General features: G+C 40.8%; 1 protein-coding gene across 1 annotated transcript in view; it reads right to left on the bottom strand.

The window, feature by feature from the left end:
* Positions 1–21411, bottom strand: part of grin2ab (glutamate receptor, ionotropic, N-methyl D-aspartate 2A, b) — a 93224-nt gene that overhangs the window by 26231 nt on the left and 45582 nt on the right. Inside the window, exons 5-8 of the mRNA XM_044347464.1 lie at positions 4890–5056; positions 4648–4782; positions 4443–4542; positions 2729–2934 (exon numbers count right to left, since the gene is read on the bottom strand). Of these exons, the coding sequence (XP_044203399.1) occupies positions 2729–2934; positions 4443–4542; positions 4648–4782; positions 4890–5056 (608 nt within the window). The remainder of the gene's footprint in view (positions 1–2728; positions 2935–4442; positions 4543–4647; positions 4783–4889; positions 5057–21411) is intronic.

The raw sequence follows: 21411 nt of genomic DNA on the forward strand, positions 1-21411 counted from the left end.
GCTTTGCATCTGCTTTACAAACATTTATGAATTTGGCACATGATTCAACTTTCATATATACAGAGAATTATTTTCCTTACTTGTGAGTCTTACTATAATTTTATGTAAACACACATTTAATGGATGCATTCAAAAGATGCTCTAGGTATTCATAGTTTTATAGCTTCATTTTTCTAAGAGTTAAAAAAGGAAACAAAAACAACACTTCTGTTTTTTTTTATGTAAGCAGGACATGAAGGATTCATGCATAAACTCAAATATTGAGACAGGAAGTCAAGATGCATAAAGAGAATCATTTGAGTGCTGTTTAGCATGCGCCCTGCAGGTGAAAACCATGATAATTACGCTCGAATTCAAACAGGTGGGATTTTATGTTGTCTCATCTGCAGAAGAGGAATTAGAGTCGACACGTAAATATTGTTGTTGGACAGTGGATTAGAGAGAGGTACATTAATCATCTGTTTTTACAAAGACTTGGAAACAGGCCTGTGCTCTTTCAAAGCGGCTCCACTCACACTGACTAAAGAGTAAATAAAAGGTCCCAGCATCCCTTGCATGCAGGCACTGCAAAAATACCAAAACAGCGCTGCCGTGGGTATACCCTCTCTCACAAACACAAATAATTAAATACAAACCCTCAAAGTTACACATAAGAGACACTTCTGTGCTGTATAATTGAACTTGCCTTTGTGTCATAGATTGCATTGCTTTTAACTGTTATTGACACAAATATATATTTTTGTGTATGTGAAAAATCTTGGTGCAGCAGGTGATGCCCTTGTCACAGTGCATTGCCACGGCTGAATACATATAGCGGAAACACTGTTGCAGTCTATTCTTGGTAACTGCTGTCTCCTCCTGTTTCAGGTTTGATACCATTTCTGGGAAAATGGTGTGTATCTGAGACATGTAAAATAGGTGGCTCACACTTCACATTCATATGCATATTCATGTCATTTTGTGATCCCATGTGATGTTTTTAAAACAAAGTGTACAGCTACATTAAAAAAGGCTTCAATGATTTCTAAATTACTGTGTGCAAAATTATCTGCATTAACTATATCAATTCAATGGGGGGTTTTAATAGCAGCATGAGCTGTATCACAGATACATAAAAATATTTGCTATTATAAATGCCATCTTTAATTTGTGGGGTCCTGCATCTACTATGTGTGTGACATTTTCTATTATTAAAGTACTTGGGTAGCCACTGTGTGAGTAGTTTTCTTAAAGTATGAATAAAGAAGGAAGAGAGGCTCTTCCCAAATTCTGTGTTATGGCAGGGAGCATCTTTTGGAGAAAAAAAAGTGACTGCTTAGGGGTTTGCATGGTACAGTGGTTCCATCAAATAGAATAACCTTTTGAAATTTACTACAAGGACAAACCTCATTAAAACCTGTACCATTGTGGAAACCAAATATGCTGATGTAGAATCTGAGATATTAATTCTTGTCAGGCAAGAATGACAGGGAAATCTAGCTGGGATGATGGTGTCCTTTAAGTGCCAGATTATGTTGTCCTATTCCTCTCCACCTCAAGTTGTTTATATGCACACTGCGGCAAGATTGTATCTAGACTAATGTATGCAGAATTCTGATCACAGCCTCACCACTTCCAAATCAGGGTAGGGAAATCCAACCTGTCAGTTTATTATCACAAAAACTGACTGCAGTTGTTTTGACAAATATGCAAATTATATCTAATAAGTTAGTGAGACAAATGAGGTACCTCTGACAGAAAGAAAAGAAGATTGTTCCGAAAAAGGTTTGAGCTTATTGAGGTCTGAGTAATATTGGATCAACCTGTCAACAACTGCGATATTGTGTGTGCTTTGATATATACTGGAATGCACTAATAAGAGAGAAAAATGGGGATAATAAAGTCATAATAGTGAACATCACACTGTGGGTCTCATTCTAATGAGGCAACTCATAAGTCACCAAAGATATGAAGAGCCTTGCAACCTGGCCTCCATGTTTTCAGTCAGTTTTATATAGATTTTCTGAATTAATAGTTAGATTTTAGCCACTGTATGCTCTACGTTCAGGATGTAGTCACAATATCACACTAAAAAACATGGCAGAAAGCTACTGTGTCTGTGCTTTTAATATGTGTGTATGTTCAGTGTGTATGTGCTTGCTTATGTGTCTGTGTGTGTCCATTTGTCTTCCTGTTAAGTTTAAAGGATTTGACTGTATCTTCATCACAGAGACTTCAGAGGAGAATGCACACACACACACATTCTGGTATGCATATGTGCATGTACACTCACACATACACACCTACCAACATATACGTGCCTCCCACAGAGCCACATAACAAGAAAAAAAGAAAGAGAGAACAAAGCTAGTAAAAGCTGCTTTAATCCTGACTTAATGACAGTGAGTCCAGTCATGTGAAGTCATACTAGGCTTTAGTTAACACAGGGCAGCAACAACACGGAGGTCTGCCTAAAGTTCAACTCTTTGTCTCTCGACTAGGGAGGTAGAGTGAGCTTGTACAAGCGAGCAGCCGTGTACACAACAGCTAATAGTGTTAAATGTCATTCGACATCACTGTGTTTAACACTACTGTCATTCCTGCTTTCTATCTCCCTGCTACCCCTCTCATTAGTACATTAAGAAGAGTTATGTAAGGCTTCTCAACACTCGGATAGAAAGACAAACAGTTATGCAAGTCCCTAGACCTCGATCTCCTCTTACTCTCAAACACGCATGCACATACACACCTGCGTAGGGCACTAGGTGGGAGCTTCCCCGGGCTCCTGTCTGATGCTGTGCTGTAGCAGCTGCTCTGGGCCTCTGGTAGCTCCCCCTTCTCCCGCAGCATGGAGGTGGCTGCAGTGGAAATGATGCCCACTCCATCCCGTACCCGTGTCTCCAGCGGGTACTCCCAGTCATCATAGGACACGGAAATCATACCCAGGGGAAACATCTGAGAGGAAAGGAGAGGAGATCTGAGTAGTGCAACATATGGCGTGTAAGATTCAATTTGACTTTAATTTGACATTTTTCGTCCAATTTTAAACATCCATATGTATCTCTCAAAGGTGCCAGGCAGATGGTTTATTGGTGCTTTACTGAAATAATTCATAGCTGGCTATTAAATAAGTATGGGCAGCCTGTATGTCCACAAAGTAAATTTGCTCATTCAGGTATTGCCCACACTTTCCAGCTGTTGAAATAAAATAATTTTGACAAACTAAATAGCTCGCTAAGTTTATCTCTCTCAACCAGACTGAGCAAACATCAAAAAATGCTGGCACGCTAGTCTGTCAGTCCACCCTATTATATTTTGTTTTCACATTTTAATTTGGCACTAAATGTAGATCTTTGTCTAAGGAGGCTGAAGCATAAAAAAACCCAAATGCAAATAGAAACATTAAGTAGAGGAGAATGATGGACAAGGGAAGGAGGAGAATAAACATTTGAGAAGCTTTTGCGAAAAGGTAAGCAAACACTGGATATGTTTCCATTTTTAATGCAAGGGGAACATTTGAGCTGATTATACTTTGAATTATTTATACACATATCTATATGCTATTTGGATAATAGCTACCTTGCTGTCCTACATTTTGAGACTGAATGTGTATGTAATGCTGTCAAATATCCTATTTAGGGGCTGAGCAAATGTTGTTAGGTACAGAGAGATTGTAAACAAAGCAGTGTGGGAAGTGATTGTTGCAGGATTCTTCAAACTATAGAGATGATGATATGAATTATAGCTTACCAGTCACTGTGATTTGTCTCTATACTGTGACATTTTTGTGAAATATGCTTTTTCGCTTTTTCTGTGGAGAGCTAGATGAGAAGATCAATACCACAGTCATATCAGTCTGTTTAATATGAAGCTACACCAAGCAGCTTGTTAGCTTAGCTTAGCGTAAAAACTGAAAAAAAAAGGGGGAAACAGCTAACGTTAGCCTGGCTCTGTCCAAATGAAATTAAATCCACCTAACACCACATCTAAAGCTTATCCCTCATTTGTTTAAAAAAGGGTTACAGTATGTGACAGAGTATTTCTTGGCTGGGAGCAGTAACTCCCTGGAGTCTCTACTGGTTGACTGGCAACTGCTCCAAGCCAAGAAATAGTCCAGCAAATAACCCCCGTAAATTGCTGAATTTTTGTTTTTACAAACAAACACGATCTAACAGGTTAATTAGTGAGCGTTAGAAGTGCTGGTCGGTACATTTTGTTTCCTTCTGACTGAGCCAGGTTAGCTGTCCCTCTGTTTCTTTATGCTCAGCTAAGCTAACTGTAGCTAAGTGCTTCATATTTAATGGATAGATATGAGTGGTATTGATCTTTCCTGAGAATAAAGGAAAGGACAAATACGGTAAAAATAGCAGATGACCCGAAACAGCCTGGAATCAAAAACGCTGCCTGTCTTGTCACACCACTCAAAAGTGGCCACCTGTTACTACATATGGGAGCCTCATTACCTCAGGGGTAAAGTCTGGGTTGCCAGTGGTGAGACTGGACACGATCCAGATGTAACCAGCTCCTATCAGGCCCAAGGACCGCGCTTCCTCGAGTATATACCTGTCAAGGAGTAGAGACTGAGAGTTAATAAAGATTCACTGCTGAAACCTGGCAGTGTATGACAGAGAGATGGAAACAGCAAAAGAAATTGAGAAGAGCACTCACAAAGCTTCATCCTTGGAGCAGTACAGCAATATAACAGGACTCTGGATCCTCTTGAGGGCAATGTGTGATTTAGAGTTTGGGTCGCCATCTACAGCATCTAGAGTCACCACACTCTGCAGGTCCCAGCGCACAAAGCTGTAACAATACACCATTAAATAATACACGGTACTTAATCTTGTCAGCTGTCGTAAATACAGGATAAGGATGAAAACAGGGTATGTGTGTAGGAGTGTATTCATCACCTGTGATCCACAGTTACCCTCAGTGTACTGATGAATTCCTGGTAACCGGGAAACTTGGAAGTGACGATAGAAAAAACATGCCAGTCATACTCCTCCATGATGGCAAGCATGAGTAGAGCCTCCTGCTGCAGAGCTGCGCCGAACTGGAAGAACGTGGACTTCTCATCCTGCAATGACACACAGGCCAGAGACAATCAGCCGATTTGTCTGAGGAACTGAATTAATTGTGAAAAAAAAAACAAAAAAAACAAGAGCTGGAGTGAGTGAGGACGAATAAGACTCAAAAACCCGATATAATTATAATCATTTTCAATTTTGCAATCAGTGAGTCAGACTGAGATAAGAGAGAGTTTAAGTGTTGTAGAAACGGAGAGGAGGAAAAATGGGAAATAGAGGAAGTGGGAGCGATGCTGAGCGAGCAAGATTCAGTCAACAAGGTGAACTACAGTGCAAGTGAGTGACTGCTGGCAACAGGGGGCCCTAATGGTTAGAGATAACTGCCTCATAACTCACAGGTTTGATTCACTCCAACCCTCAGGAGCCAGTATAACAATAGCCATGCACTGGCTTGAATGCTAATTGAGCCAAATACTGACGCTTTACCTATAAAGTGTTGTATTATTGAATTGGCTCAGTGCACACAGGTGAAGCACTAAAAAAAAAATCACTCATTAATCTTGAATTTCATTTTTCTATAGTACACTAATTGCAAGAGTATGGTGTCAGTTTATAGCTGTCTCATTTGAAGTCAGAGGACAACCTTTGTAAACTGCGACTCCAAATGTTCACAATTTTACAGCATTAATTCACAATGCCATGTACAGTTAAATCATTTAGTCTCAGCATCGGAAGAAAACTCAGTGTGACAGTAAGAGGCAGCAGTAAGCATTACCAAAACCAAAGCAGCTATTAAACAGAATGAGATCCAAAGTGAGTGTGAAATAAGTTGCTAATGATTGCAGAATGTATGTTTGCATTAAGTGTAAGCTGAGTTTCCCCCTTGGGACACAACAAATAGACAGCAACACGGCCTATTCACCAGAGAGCAGAGAGGAAAGGAGAAAGAGGGAGGAGGAGTAGACGGAGAGAAAAGAAAAGGCTGAGGGGAGAACGAGAAGGAGGAAAAATGTTGCGCTCGTCTGAGTGAGATCGAGGTACCTGTTGCAGAGAAAGAGAGAAGGGTGGAAAAGGAGTGAGAGTCTTGGGAGAAAAACTGAGAGAAACACAAATGTCAAATCTCCTCGCAAGGTCCTTCTGTCTCTTTTACACACACACACACACACAAATACACACACACACACACACACTGATCTCATGCACACATACATGCACTAACACCCCTTCCGCAGAGGGCATCAAAGAGCGTGACACATTAAACATCAAAGCCCTCATAAACACACATGGAGAATCAGCTGTCAGCTCCTGTCTTTCTGCCCCCGCCGCCCTCTCCTTCACGTGTGTGTAGGTGAGTGAGTGTGCGTGCGTGTGTGTACGTGTGAATGTGTGTAAACCTTACATTGTGGCTCTAGTTGTGTCCTTTAGTTTAACAAAAACCTCTCAGCTTTGGCCATCACACAAGCAGACCCTGCAGAGATTTAACTCCCCCCCCCCGCCCCCCTCCCGCTGCTACAAAAAAGTGAGAAAAGTGGGAAGGAGAGAGGATGAAATTGTACTTCAAAAAGATATATCTCCCTGTTTCCATCTGTGTGTGTGTGTATGTGTGTGTGTGTGTTTGTGTATCTGACTGTAGGTGTCTGTGACTTTGTACTTTACTCAGGTTTACAGAAGAAAAAAGGAAAAAAAAAAATCCCTCTGTGTGGCAACAGGCACATCCTCACTTACGCCTAGATAACACCAACACACAAGCACAGTTACTAAGATGCACCCAACACCCACATACTGAACACCCTCACAAATGTACAACTGCACACTCACATACAAATCAGTGCTGAAACAGTCATGTTGATTTACCAAAAAATAAAAATTCATTTTTTTTGACTATCTTTGTCATTTTTTTCCTACTGCTTATTGATAAGATTGTACTCATCGCAGTAATTGTGGAGATCTTGGACCACAAACATGAGCAGTCAGCTGATCAGACAGGTTGCAAACATACTGACGGTTAACAACCTTATTTGAAGGTAAAACTGAAGATTAAATGTACAGTACCAGTCAAAAGTTTGGACAAACCTTCCCATTCCCTTCAATGAGAAAGTGTGTCCAAACTTTTGACTGGTCCTGTATATTCATGTATATTTTGACATTCACCTTCGCTTTCTCTTCTCAATAAGTTTGGCTAAGCAGGAAGTCTGTTTACAACCTATATGATCAGTCTTTCTTGCCCTGTCTGCCCTCTTTTCATCATGTCGCTTCATTCCTGGATGTCAGTATTGAGTCCAACATTATCAATAAGAGTGTTACTATGAAAATAGTTGTAAAAACAGTTGTAATAATGGACTATTAAGATGTTTTCATAGCTAAAATTCCTAACCTTTGTATGAGGATTTGTTCATTTCTTGCTGCTATACTTTTAAGTTTTTGATTGTTTTGTTGGATATAACAAGAAACTTAAAGATGTCACCGGGGACTTGATGGATGATGGACATTTTTCACAATTTTCTGGCATTTTATGAATCAAATAAACAAACAAATTATTGATGATGAAAAAGAATCATTAGTTGTACCTCTAGGACACACATACACATTGCGTTACCTTCAGCTAAGAGTAGCAACTCATTAACTCTTCAGTAACCTTAAGTAAAACTAATCAATACAAACACTTTGTGATGTAAGACAAGAGTACATACAACTGAACCTTTATCAATTAAACAAACCCTTCTCATCAAGAACTTCTCTTGGATCTTGAAATAATTGTGAGGAATAATACAGTATACGCACACATATACAGTGGCCCTTATAATAGTGGCATCCTGAAGATACGGAGGCGGTGCTTCATCTAACATGTCATACATGTTCATAACGTCCGTATAACATGTTTAATATTTACACCTATCATCATCGTCTGACTCACACACTTCCTTTTAAATACCCTCATGTTCTGAGGAGGAGAGGAGAGGGAGAGGGGAGGGGAGGAGAGGTGAGGATGGAGGCATGTGGAGAATTTAGAATGAATGAGGAGAAAGTCTTTTTAGAAGACTGAGGGGTGAAAGGGGAAGATGATAGTTGCTGGTGGTTGCTAAATTATAAAGGATAAAGAGAGACGTTGACACAGACCTGCATCTTCTCATCAAATCACACAAGTCCACCAAGAAGCTCACGAATGAATAATGCAAACATATAACGCACACGCACGCACACACACACACACACATACCACACAAATGTATTTCTACATTATAACCCACATACCTAGAGATTTACTGATGACATCGTGCATCAATTATACAAATACAGTGAACTTCATGTGCAGTTTCACATCCACCCACATGCATGCACACAGCACATATACATGTGCACATGCACAAAGGGCCCTCAAAATATAGCTTTACTCAGGAGCCAGCATACCAATAAATAATACACCACCAAAACCAAGACAGTATCTCTCACTTATTCTCTCTCCCCCTCACACACACACACAGACACATGTAATTTCATGTCAAATTTAATTTTTGTTTACAGCAATCAGATTAAGAAAATATGAAAGTGTGGAGAGAGCTGTACAGATCTAGGCTAATGAGAGACAAAGTGACACATTTCTAGAAATTATTGGGAGAGGATGTCATGCGGGCTACAGCAAGAGGAGCTGAGTCCTACAAGTAGTGAAGGTGGACGGAGAGAGAGCCGTGCACCAAAAGATAAGGAACGCTAATTGAAAGGCTCGAAGAAGAGTATATGACATGGGGCGACAAAAGAAAATGATGGAGAAATGCAGAATAATAAGAAATAGATGGGGTAAGGAGGAGGATGGTGATGAGGCCAGCAATGTGCTGTATTAATATTTAATGCAGTAGGTCAGTCAGGATGGAGCAGCTACATTAAGTTGGCCTGACAAAGTATGGCCCCCAGATGCTGCTAAGTACCATCCCACTTAACTCTGCACAAAAGTGCAAACAAACTAGCATGGCTAAATAAGTCCTGTGTCAACAAAGTGAAGCTTGCAGCAGCTTCACGGGTCACAGGCAAAATGCAATTTATGTCAAACACAAAAACACCTGCACAAAAAAAAACAGTTTTTTTGGCAGTAAGATGTGAACCTGCCCAGGTTCAAGTTGAGTCAAGCTGGAGAAATATTAAAATACATCCCCACATTATTCTGGCCACCGCATAAGAGTGACGTCAATATGTTTCTCCGAGATTAACAGAAAATAACACAATTCTAAACATCCAAGTAAATACATTTGTGGAGAGTTCTGGGGTTGAAGATTCTCAGTCATCCAGGTCATGATATCAGACATAGATTTTCTCATGAAATGTATGTTTAGCAGAAATTGAAGCTTTTTAAGGTGTTTTGCAATAACTAAGTGTTCCATTAAGATACAGCATGTAAGAAACAAAGAATGTACAGTTTTAAAAATGTTATCAGTAGGATGAGAGAATTCCCGCGCACCGTCCTTTTACTTGCAATAAACCTTATTGAAGATATGTTTCGGTCCTTAGACCTTTATAACCTTTATTACCTTTATAAAACTTTTTTTACCTGATGAAGGACAGTGTGCAGGAAATCTCTCTTCTCTTGCCTATTTTCTCCTACACACCTGCCTACAAGAAACTCAAGGTGTGCATGAGCCTTCACAATTTAAAAAACACTATCAAAGAAATATTTGAATTGTGGTTTATAAGAGTTTGACCGGCGAGTGTGTGAGTTCAGGACTGAAAAACAGAATGAAGAAATGCCTTTTACGAGAGATATTATTCATCTTAAGTTTTTTGGTAATCACCAAACAGCTGAATCTACCGCTAATTGCAGATTATCTTAGATCTCTTCCCCAGACAGAATAGATTATAAAGTTGGTGTACGTGCCTACCTTTTTTATTCAAAACATTTCATATCTCAAGCAAATCTTTTTCCACAACCAGGTGTTGCAAACAAATGAGTGCCCTTGTAACCAATGTTTTTGTCTTATTCATTCTATATTAAGATTAACAGGCAGGCAAACCAGAGGTGTAATTAATAACATTAATTATTGTAGCCACTTCTGTCTGCTATGATGAGAGAAAATGACTGCTGCTAAAAAGGCGTGTTTATTCAAACCACTGCCATAATACACAGCGCCACTGAAACAGAAACTGAATATAATTAAAGTAGCAAAGCATGTGATGTTATATTTAATACATGCCCTGAAGAAAAATAAGTGCACATGAGGTGCTACATAGCTTATAATCCAGTGTTGAAAAACATGTAAAAACAAGCAAAGAAAGGTGGCCTTAGGTATTACTGTCGATATTTTTTATAAGCTAACCTGTAATGTTGGACCTTATCAGTGTAATTAGGATTAATTAAACAATGCAGGTTAGTATGTTAGGAGGGTGAAAACAAGACATATTAAACAAGGGCCTGTAAAACATTTAAACTGCACCAAAGAGCTTCACTGGTAGACAAGACACACATTTTCCATCACAGTCTAATTCTCTGTAAATGCTCAGCAGATGTGCTGCAAACCCAACTGCTAACAAACACCGTTTGTTAAATCCATCTGCCAACAAAGAATTAGCTCAGGAAAGCCACTTACAAACAAACACCTAGGGTAGCTTCAGAGAGGAAGCTGTTGTCACTTGACCGGCGTCAAGTAACACAGCCGAAGACAATCCATCCGCAGTGAGCTGTTCATATTATGAAAGCTTTGAGATATCTATAATAGCACTTCACGCTCAAAAAGTAGTCTACGCATTAATATTAATTTCTTGGTGTTTGAACTATGCTATGACAAGTAACCGTTTTATCAAATATATATGCAGCATAATTGTCAAAAATGTAACATTTAAACATCATTCTTCCAACATGCTGAAAGCTGTGAATGGGGACAGCAGCTAGTCAGCCTCTATAGAGGAGACATAGCATAAAAAAATCTCTTGACACTAACTGAATGTAAAGGCAGGTCCCTCAATAGCTAACGAGCAGCGGTCCCCGAAGCACTGAAAGCTCTTCAGTTTTAGAACACAGAGACAGGTCCCAAAGCCCACATCCACTAACCGAGCATAGACTTTTTACATTCCCAGGATTGACAGAGAACTATAGCATTTAGCTTGCAGACACTGGCTCCCAATGCTAACAAAGACTACTTTAGTATTTAACAAGAGGTAAGTCCCACTGCTTGGGTCTACTGTAGTATTTAACAGCCTCACACTCCCCAGGCAAACACAGAATAGCATTTAACACAGCACAGAGCCCCCAAGCTAGCATAGCCTAGCTCAGACTGGAGAACCATTAGGTCTCACCGCTAACTCAGACAAGCATGTAATGGACAGCGCGGCCCTGGACTGACAAAGCGCAAAGCATTACGGCAGCAAAACCTCAGAATTTAATATGGGGCTGGAATACAGAATGTCTCCTGGCACTTGAAAACACATTTTCCTCCTCCGACCTGACACTTACTTTTTCCTCACAAAAATTTAAATGGCCTGATGTTATTTTACTACCGGATAACCCGGTGCTCTCAGTCAAAGTGTACCTACTGTAGAGTCCTGTATTTTTAAGTACAGAAGAAAAGTAAGGCTGTAATAATATGAATTAATCTGCGGTAGAACAGACTGTATTAGTTTCTGACTGTGACAAATACAGTGATGGATTAAGAGTTTTCATGGCCATTAATGACAACAGGAAAAAAAGAGGTATTTCCACTGGTATTACACTGAAATGTTTTGCACAAAAAAAATCACAAGGGAGCACATCCCAGACACAAATTAAGTGTGTGGATGTGAGTTAAACTGCTTCTCTATGGAGGTAAAAAGGGCCATAAGGATTTGAATAAGCCACTGAACTGAAGCAATGTCAAATTGAACGTCTACTGAATACTTGATACTGAAATTTAAATACTACTGAACTAACCCTAACCCTAACTAACTTACATCACCCGCCTCTTCTTTTGAAATGGGTAATTCCAAGTTGTGCAGTTTCAAAAACAAGTTTTTGTTGTTTTTTTTAATGGTTTTCACAAATTCAGATTTGAGACTTCAGTAATTCAAGTGTGCACAGTTTCGGTCTGATCAGTTCCATTCAAGCTCAAATGCTTATCCTTGATAGCCCAAATGTTCAAGTTTGATGCAAATATTACAAATTAAATTTGAGCAACTTGAAAATACAGTAGTTTTTGAATTTTGGAAATTACTTATTGGGGGGAAATTCAAACCTCATATATTCACATAGATGGTTCTCAAAGTAATAATTACTATAAATCAATTTGTATTAAATTTCAACATTAAGTATTTAGTGTAGTTTATTGAAATTGTTCAGTTCCTCATGAGATTCAAATCCTTACGGCCTTTTTTTCTTTTTGCTTCCATAGAGGCAGCACACGTCTCATTTGTGTCTGGGATGTGCTGCCCTGAGCATATTATGTGCAAAACTTTTAAGTGCAATACCAGTGTAATTTTACTTTCTTCCCATTGTCATTAAGGGCCATAAAAACCCTCAACCCAACCCTGTATTTGCCACAGTCGGAAACTAATACAGTCTGTTCTACTGCAGGTTTACATTCATTATCTCAGGGAAGTCATAAGCTCACATTTGTTTTCAAAAATCCATTAAAAACAGCTCGCAGACACATCGCTGCCTTGAAGAACGTACAATAATCCATCTTCCCCATGTAATATATTTCTTTCCTGTCAACTGTCAGTCGAGATTTTTTTTAATAGTTTTGTTAGGATTTTGGGGGTAGCAAAACAAATGACAAATTACCAATACATGATGAGATTAGCAAGAGATTAGTGGTTTATTAATCCAGTGTCACACTCCTGGTAGTGTGCCAGAAACATACCTACAGCAACTGAATCATGTAGATATCTCTTCCCCAGACATCAACATGGCCTTTTATTTACTGTGTCTGTGGGTTTATTATAGATAATAATGTATATATTGTGGCTGCTAATATATTGAGTTTTTCATAAATTTTACCATCTGACACCTGAGACCTATCTTAACCATAAATTGTGTCATTTTTTGATGTTTGATGAATATTATGGAGTAGTTAAGTAACAACGAGCATGATGATTGGATAATTTCTTTCTGAACTATTGCTATTTCATCAAATTGGTATATTCTGGTAAAAAAAAAGTGGGTGCAAAAAATATATTTGCTGGTGGATATTCAATAATTACTGTACTAAAAGGGAGCTGTTGGATAAAAAGAGAGCTGTTGTCAGACAGTGACAAATAAGAAGTAGAATTATGCAGACCAAACAGCCTACTTTTTAGTGTGTTTGTGTGAAATTTAATTAGCAAAACTTTCCAATGCAGATGTTCTTAGTATGAGTATTATTCCTAATTGGGACTGCAAAGCAAGCTGAGTGGTTGTTTTCTTTATATACTGCAGATTAATCAAAATGTAATCCTCTTGATCTTTCACTAATGTCCGAATACCTGCTCAGGTTGATTGATTTGATACTGTAAATCGTTGATAAATACCACACGCATAAGGAGTCATGCTTTTCAGCTTCCTTAAAAAATAATCAGTGTGTTCTCAGGGACGATCCATCAACCCTCCTCTATAAATCAAAAACACTCTGCCTGCGTTGGCTCTATCAGATATGGTGCTGCATCAGCGTGCAAAGAGTCAACTAGAATATTGTAAAGAAATGACATAATTATTTGGCTGAGGAAAAATTAATTTACAGCAGAACTTCAACAAAGCTCATTGTATTAGGTGGAAGAGGTGCGCTTGCCAAGCTCGGTCGGTTAAATCTGTCTCCTGAGTGGTAGCCGATGGTTGTGTGCATGGTTGGCCTCGCCTATCCAAGTGTCAGAATGCTCACGGCAGAGGCTAATCACAACACCTGTTTAGGAGAGATTACAGCAGGATCCGCCAGAGTGCTGAAAGGCCTCTGCTTTATTAAAACTGAAGTGTCTGTTCAGGCTGTGACATCCACATACACACACACACGCTCTCCGTGCATCTGTGTGGCAGAAAAATAATAGGATGTGTGCCTATATATGGTATGTGTGTGTGTGTGCTGTTGTTTGAGTAATAATAACTGTCTGAGTTATAGAGCTTCAGAGAGAAAGAGATGTTAACGTTATTTCATCCCCCTACATGGAAAATAAATGACACAGTCAACCCTATTCCTCCCTCAGTTTCTCTCTTCCCTCATCGGTGAATGAATTTAAAACAGTTCAAGAACTGAGCAAGACCCTACATCCTCCTCCCTCCTCTGGCAGTCTTCATTGGCAAATCAAAGAATTGCCAGTTTGATATTTATAGCGGAAGTGCCTTTGGGTAAAAAAAAAAAAAAAAAATCCCACTCTCTCTCTTTCTCTCTTACTCTCTCTCTCTCTCGCTCCCAGCCCACTGATGGTGACTCTGTTGGACTTTAGAAACCTTAGGCCTGGTGTAAAAATGGCAGCAAGCTGTGAGTCAGCCCATCCCGGCTGACTATCTCAGCGTTGATTGCTGGACCATGCTAAGCAGGCCAAATGCCGCAGGTATGAGAACAGGACAGCCAGTCGGGGTTGGGGTCAGGGCACTTGTCCAGCGCCGATGCAAAACAAAAGGATCTGGCTGGTGTAGGAATACCACAAGCCAGATGATTAATTAGACAATTCACAGTGTGTTAGTCTTTCTGCTTTTAGAGAAGAGCTGCAGGCCCTGCTGAATACTAAAACATTGGTTTATCTCCGTTTTGGTTAAAATTACATTAGCCCGGTGTTTCTTAAGTGAGTTGTTGACAGCTGAGGCATTATGTTTACTAAACACCACCAGAGTAAGTTTATGCAGTGACACAGCCTTCCAGGGGGCATGTCTGTTGGGCGAAGGGTGGATTCTGGGAGGAATGCTGGAAAGTGGTGAAGGGGTTTTGCAGAGATTGTTTGCGGGAAGAGGAGGGGTGGTGGTGGGGGGGTGGGGTTAGACAAATCACTAATTCTGCAGAGGAAAGAAAAAGAGCTGAAGGGGGATTCATTCATTATATATAAGCCTTACTCAGGTCTGTGTAAGCCTTTTTATACCAAAAACACTCCCACAACACTATTGTACGCAAGCTCTCGCTTCCCCAAATACACACACAAAAAAAGTCTTGTTGCTACATTTAGTTAAACCAGCAACAGGCTAATCCTCTCTCTTCCAGCCTTTGCTCAGTTTGTCCCTGTGTGAGTCATTTCATCCAAGTTCGCACCACTGGTCTGGTCTCCTCTATTCCCCAGATCTTACCCCTCTTTCCCTCCTTCCCTCTCCAATCCAGCTACTTGTTCTCATCGCTTTGTTCACACGACAGTCACCATCCACTGTTACCATGGCAAATCAATGGTCAGTCTACAGATGGGAGCAGATTCATTTCTCCCTAGCACACACACACACACACACACACACACACACACACACACACATGCCTGAACACACGATGTGTTTGCTTCCCGCTCTGGCATTCCACTACAATGGTAATGGATAGGTGTCGATGTGCTGTGTGGTTGAGCGCACACAATCAGATGTGTGTATGTAAGTGTGTTGTGCATGTGTGGCCAATGTGTCAAAGATCAGATAAGTAAATCTATTTCCTTTACTAATTAAGGGAAGGCAGTGCTCCCCAAGGAAAAGAGAGCATACCGAATGTCAGGGCATGGTGTGTTAGATGTGATAACCGCAAACACACACACAACACAAAGTATACACACACACACACACACACACACACACAAACGCACTTCTGCGTGCACCCACACGTGCACAGACACACTCACATATGCGCAAATTACTTTTGGCGGTGTGTATATTATCTTTGCTGTGCATCTGTGGGGGTGGGTTGTACATGTGTATATGTGTGTGTCTATTGGTGTATGCGCTGAGTTGCTAAGTGTCCATTGGGGGAGTTAGAGCTGCTACATGGCAGATGCTTAAAGCCACTGGCTATTAGACAGCAGAGCAGAGATAATAGGCTACGGCTGCCATTACCTACTACGCCCTATTAGCCAGTACCCAACCTGGAGACAAACAGACAGACACACAAACGGGGCAAATCTGTACTTCTGCGTATGTATTTTTATGTCTCTATCTGTGGGTGTGCATGAGTGCGCTCTATTGGGCAACGCACGCTTGGAGAGATAGATGAGAGAAGAAGGGAGGAGACAGGAGCGAAAGAGAGGAAGGATAGAAGGGCTAATTTACCAGGCCTCCTATTAGTGAGACAGATCTTTTCCAGATGGGGAGGGAGGGGTGGAGAGGTAAGGGAAGACTCGGAGAACAGGAAGAAGTAGATGAAGTGCTAACATTCAGAAAACAAAAGTGCATCATACAGTCCATATAAGCAAGAAGATGAGCTGAGAGTTGACAGGGAGAGCTGAGGGGAGGGGACGCAGAGGGAGAGAGAGAGAGAGTGACAGAGAGAGACAGAAAGAATGGAAGAGAGAGAGAGAGAGAGATGCGAAAAAACCCACTCCGCGTGGCATTCAATAAAAAGAAACAAGAGAGAAACCTCAGTCAATATCTGACTGTCTGCGGCTGACGTTTCCTTGTGTGCATGTGTGTGCTGAGGAGAGTGCGAGTATGACACACATCACATGCTGGCTCTCTATATCCATCTGTCTATCCATCCAGCCCTCCTTCCATCGTTTTGTCACCAGCCAGTTTGATGCTGCAGCTCTTGATGCAGACTCTGCCAGCGCGGTTGCTCCTGCTCGATTGAAAAGCTGTGCAGATCAGGCAAGGATGAGGCTCTGCTGCTGCTGACTAGGGGGGGTTACTCTACTACTCTCACTGTGTGTGTGTGTGTGTGTGTGTGTGTGTGTGTGTGTGTGTGTTGGTGATGACGAAAACAATGATGATGATGATAATGATGATCAGGCACTGTTCACTTTCACATCCTCCTCTCCCTCCCCCCCATCTTCCCTCCTCTCTGTCTCTCTCTCTCTCTCTCTCTCGCTCTACCCCCCTCTTTCTCTCTTCCTGCTCAACACACTTTACAGAAGTTTGAGCCACTGGGAGATCATTAGCACAGGATCAAACCCTAACACTCACTGTCCACACACACACACACTCTCTCTCTCTCTCTCACACACACACACACACACACACACACACACACACACAACACACACTCACACAGAAACACACAGGCTGACAAAAACACACACTTAGAGAAAGAGTACACAGACCACACACAAAAACAAGAAATGGGGGCACACAGAAGAGAAGTGCAGCACAGTGAGGGAGACACTGTGTTACTGTGCGTATATGAGTGTGTGTGTGTGTGTGTGTTTGTGTGTGTGTGTAGTTGGGGGAGGGACATTGACATCCAGCCTGGTGAAATGGGCTGAAAGAGAGGATTGATTGAGCACACTTTTTGAAGAGAGAAGAACAAAGACTAACTGAAGCACCTAATCTGTGATACAGAAGATACACATTTACTTCAACAGACTTGACAGACGTGTGTGCACACTTTGCCACATGCACAAAAACTGAGCAACCACCCACATATCACAAGCCCATTCAATGACTCCACGCAGCCTATCTCTCTCCTACACTCTTTCTAGCACACCGATAAAGAAAAAGTTGTATTCACACACACATGCACACTCATATTCTCTCTCACGCTCTCTAGACAAATGCAGTCACGCACGCACGTACATGCACACATGCACCGGAGCAACCAGACATGCAGACACACGAACACACACACACGCACAGTCACAGTCTCTCCATCAGGAGTGTTTTGAATAATTCAGTCTAAGGGAAGTACACAAGACTGTTAGGAGTGTATTCAGCGCTGGCCTGAGGGCCGGCCTCTGCTCTAAAAGCATGATGTCACCGCAAGCTTTCTCCTCCTGTCCCTTTTCTCCTTCTTTTTATCCGCTGCTTTTTCCACCCTCTCCCCCTCACTTTCGTCTCACTGGTTAAATTTGGCTTTGATGGAATATTTTATGCTTAATTGGGTCCAAAAATCACGATGCGTTTATCCAACCAAGCATGTGTGCACAAAAATTAGAATGAGAAAAGAAAATATTCAACAGTATTAGGAGTTAATATCCTATAAAAAAGTTTATTTCAACAATGTGTTTGGAGTCAGAGTAACCACATTTTTCTTTTCTACTACATTCATTTCTGTCTCTCCTAATTTCTCCCTCATTTGTTCCATCTCATCCTCTATTTCAACCCGATCCACACCTCCTCCTTTTCTGACAGTCCTCCCTTCCTTCTGCAGGTTTGCCAGATGTTCTGCTGATCCACCGAAGCCTCTCTCAGATGTAGGTCACTCTCTCAATTAAGGCAATTAGCAGCAGCCGGGCGAGACTGAGAACGAGCCGCTCTCATTACAGCAACAGGAGCCATAGGCCTGCATCACATGGCTAGCACTTAACACTCCACTTGGCACCTGCATTAGCCTTGCCTAGCGCCAATCTGCCAGTATTTACTTCTACCAGCACTGAATTGGCCCCTGCAGAAGAACCAAGCCAAGTTGTCAAACTGTAACACTATTCAAACTTACTCTGTGTGTAATTTCACGGATCATTCATACAGAAAAATGTATCTCTGCTCTCATAACCCCGATGTAAAATGTCCTGGTGGCTTCTGGTCCGTCAAAAAAGCACACCTTTAAAAAGAAAACCCATAAAATTCAGTCCTGCATGAGAGAGGAGACACTTACACCTAGCGGGAATAATGCTTTTTTTTTCTTTCTTTCTTTTTTTTTGAGGTCAAAAATCTCACCGCCTCTAGTATATGTGTAATGACAATCTGCTGGCTACCACACAGGAAATCCATTATCAAGATTATGGTGGTGTCACTTCAGACGATTGCTATAATCAGATGACATTTGAGATGGTTGATGCATGTGTTTTTTTAAACATAAAACATAAAAAGTCAAGACAAGGAGACCGCAAGATGCTATTGAACGCTCCAAAAAATCTAGTAAGTGGAACTTTGAGCTTAGGTTGTTTTATCAATCATACTGTTTATAGAGGTCAGTAATGTACTTCAATGACAAGAATATAATATCCTTACAATACTGATAACAATTGCACGCAAACAGAGCTTAAAATAATCAAAATAATGCTAACAAGACTTGTGATGTAAGCATCTGCAGTGCGCTGATCTGTGCTGTATACAATCTTTTAGAATGTGTCAGGCTCGTAGCACCGCTGGCCATCATTAAGTGGTGATGTAGGCCTCTCTCAGACTACTCCAATCCAAATTTTCTGCTAGCTAGCCTCGCACCAATAACAGCTGATTAGTACTGGTCTGGAGAACAATGTTCTAGGATGCATCACCATCAGCTAGCCTAGCAACACCTCTGGCCATCATTAAATTGCTGTAGCGAGGTAGGCCACTTTGTTCCATATTGCTCATTTCTTACATACACACACACACATGCACACACATACACACACAGACGCATACCGCTGGGGTGCAATTAATAATGGATTTTTTTATTTTTGTTTATGACTTCTCATGTTCATGTAGTATGATGGCTTTTTTCCTCCAAACAAGTTTTTAGAAACACATGACACTTTTACAATTCACTAATCAAGTCTGTTAGAATTTAAATGGTTTATATTATAAACACACAACCAATTACTGACGCTCTATTGTTTAAAACTGAAGAAAAGGTCGGCTATCTTTTTTTTTTGTTTTTGACTTATCGCACTCAGCAGACTAATCCTGCAGGTATGAGAAGCATGGAGAATAATTATGACGGAGGATACACATGAAGCAGATTGGGAAATGCTGTGGTTTAAGGCCTAAAGATAGCCAATTAATACACAATTTAAGTTGTTACAATACAAATAGTTAATTAGACTCCATGTTCCCTGACAGTCCAGATATCAAGAAGGTTGATGAATGTATAAGCCATGTAATTGATGAAAGAAGTTCTTTGAGCCAAACTTTGTGTACTTGGAGTCTAACCAGAGGGCTTATTTGTTACTTCACAGCAATCACTGCTCATTTTTGACAGACCTCTCCAGGAGTGTAGAGAGAAACAAGGGAACTGATATCATGTCTTGCTTTAGAGAGACTTGCATGCCTGGAGTATTTTAGATCATTTCTAACATGCTTTTTTGCTGTATAACCTAATGGGGTTTAATCACTGTGTCACTGTGACTATGCTGACTTAATTGTTTGGAGATCTCGTGGCAGCTATGGTGAGAATTTGGTCACCATGCGGGTGGCGAGCACAGTTCTTATCTACTTGTTATAGATCAATAAAATTGACCTGAACTGAAACGGAACAGAATTATGATTGGGTTATTATTTTCCACTATAGTCATAAAAAGTGAGTGATGTATCTATCCTTTTAACGTCATTTTCAGTTGACACAGTAGCTGCAGTAGCGGTCGCAAGGAGTTAATAACTGTTTTTTATGGCTATTGAAGAAGCTGATTCACGGGTTTCGGTCAACATACAACAACCTGTATAGCTGCATAATTGTTGTTTTGTGAGTTTTTTGGAAAGTCACAATTTCAAACGATTTGAAAACTAACCTGAAAACTATACATTGCTATTTTATGGAGGGTGAGGGAGACGTGTGTGTCAAACTGTACATGTATAATGTATGTTCAATATGTGGAGGTGGGAATTCAAATAGAAATATGATGTGAAAGGAGTTAGCTGTTGTGCATGTAAGCAAAATGATTTGAGATCTGCTGTTTTTGCAGTCATAAGCTGCTGCAGTATCTTTACACTATTAATCATCTTCCCCATGACTAACGCTGATGGTGTCATACAAGTACCGCCTAAGACAGGCCATCTCATGACACCACACACACACACACACACACACACACACACACACACACACACACACACACACACACACACACACCTCTCTCACTCTCTCTTTGAAGGGCTCATACTGTACATCTTCACATCCATTTCTCTCTCACACTTGTTCTTTCTCTCTCTCATCCTCTCAAATCGCCTCATACTTAACTGTTACCATATATGGTTCAATTATTCTACAAGCCCTCTCAATCTCCTCTCTCTCTCTCTCTCTCTCTCCCTGCAGTTCTTTTCTCTTCGCTCTCTCTTCCTCTTGAGCGTCTAATATCACTCTGATCAACTGTGTTTCTCCATCCTTCTTTTTCTGTCTCTCTCTTTCTCCCTCTCTCTCTCTCCCGCTTTGCTTTCCCCATGCGTCCCCCTCTCCTCCCTGTCTCTCTCACCATCTCTTTCTCTTCTGTTATTGCCTCCCTCGTCCTCTCTCTTTCTCTTTCTCTCTCTCTCTCTCTCTCTCTCTCTCTCCCTCTCTGATCTGCTCTGAGAGTGTTATTTATACAGCAACAACCCACGCAGAGTAGAGCAGAGCAGAACAGAGCAGTGAAGGGAGTTTGACTTGCCAAAGTGGGCATCACCTCAGAAACACAACAAAACTCTTCTCCCTTTTACTCCATCTATCCTTACACCACTCAGTTTCTGTCTCTTCAT

The sequence above is a fragment of the Thunnus albacares genome, chromosome 3 (genome assembly GCF_914725855.1).
Source record: "Thunnus albacares chromosome 3, fThuAlb1.1, whole genome shotgun sequence".
NCBI classification, from domain to species: Eukaryota; Metazoa; Chordata; class Actinopteri; order Scombriformes; family Scombridae; genus Thunnus; species Thunnus albacares.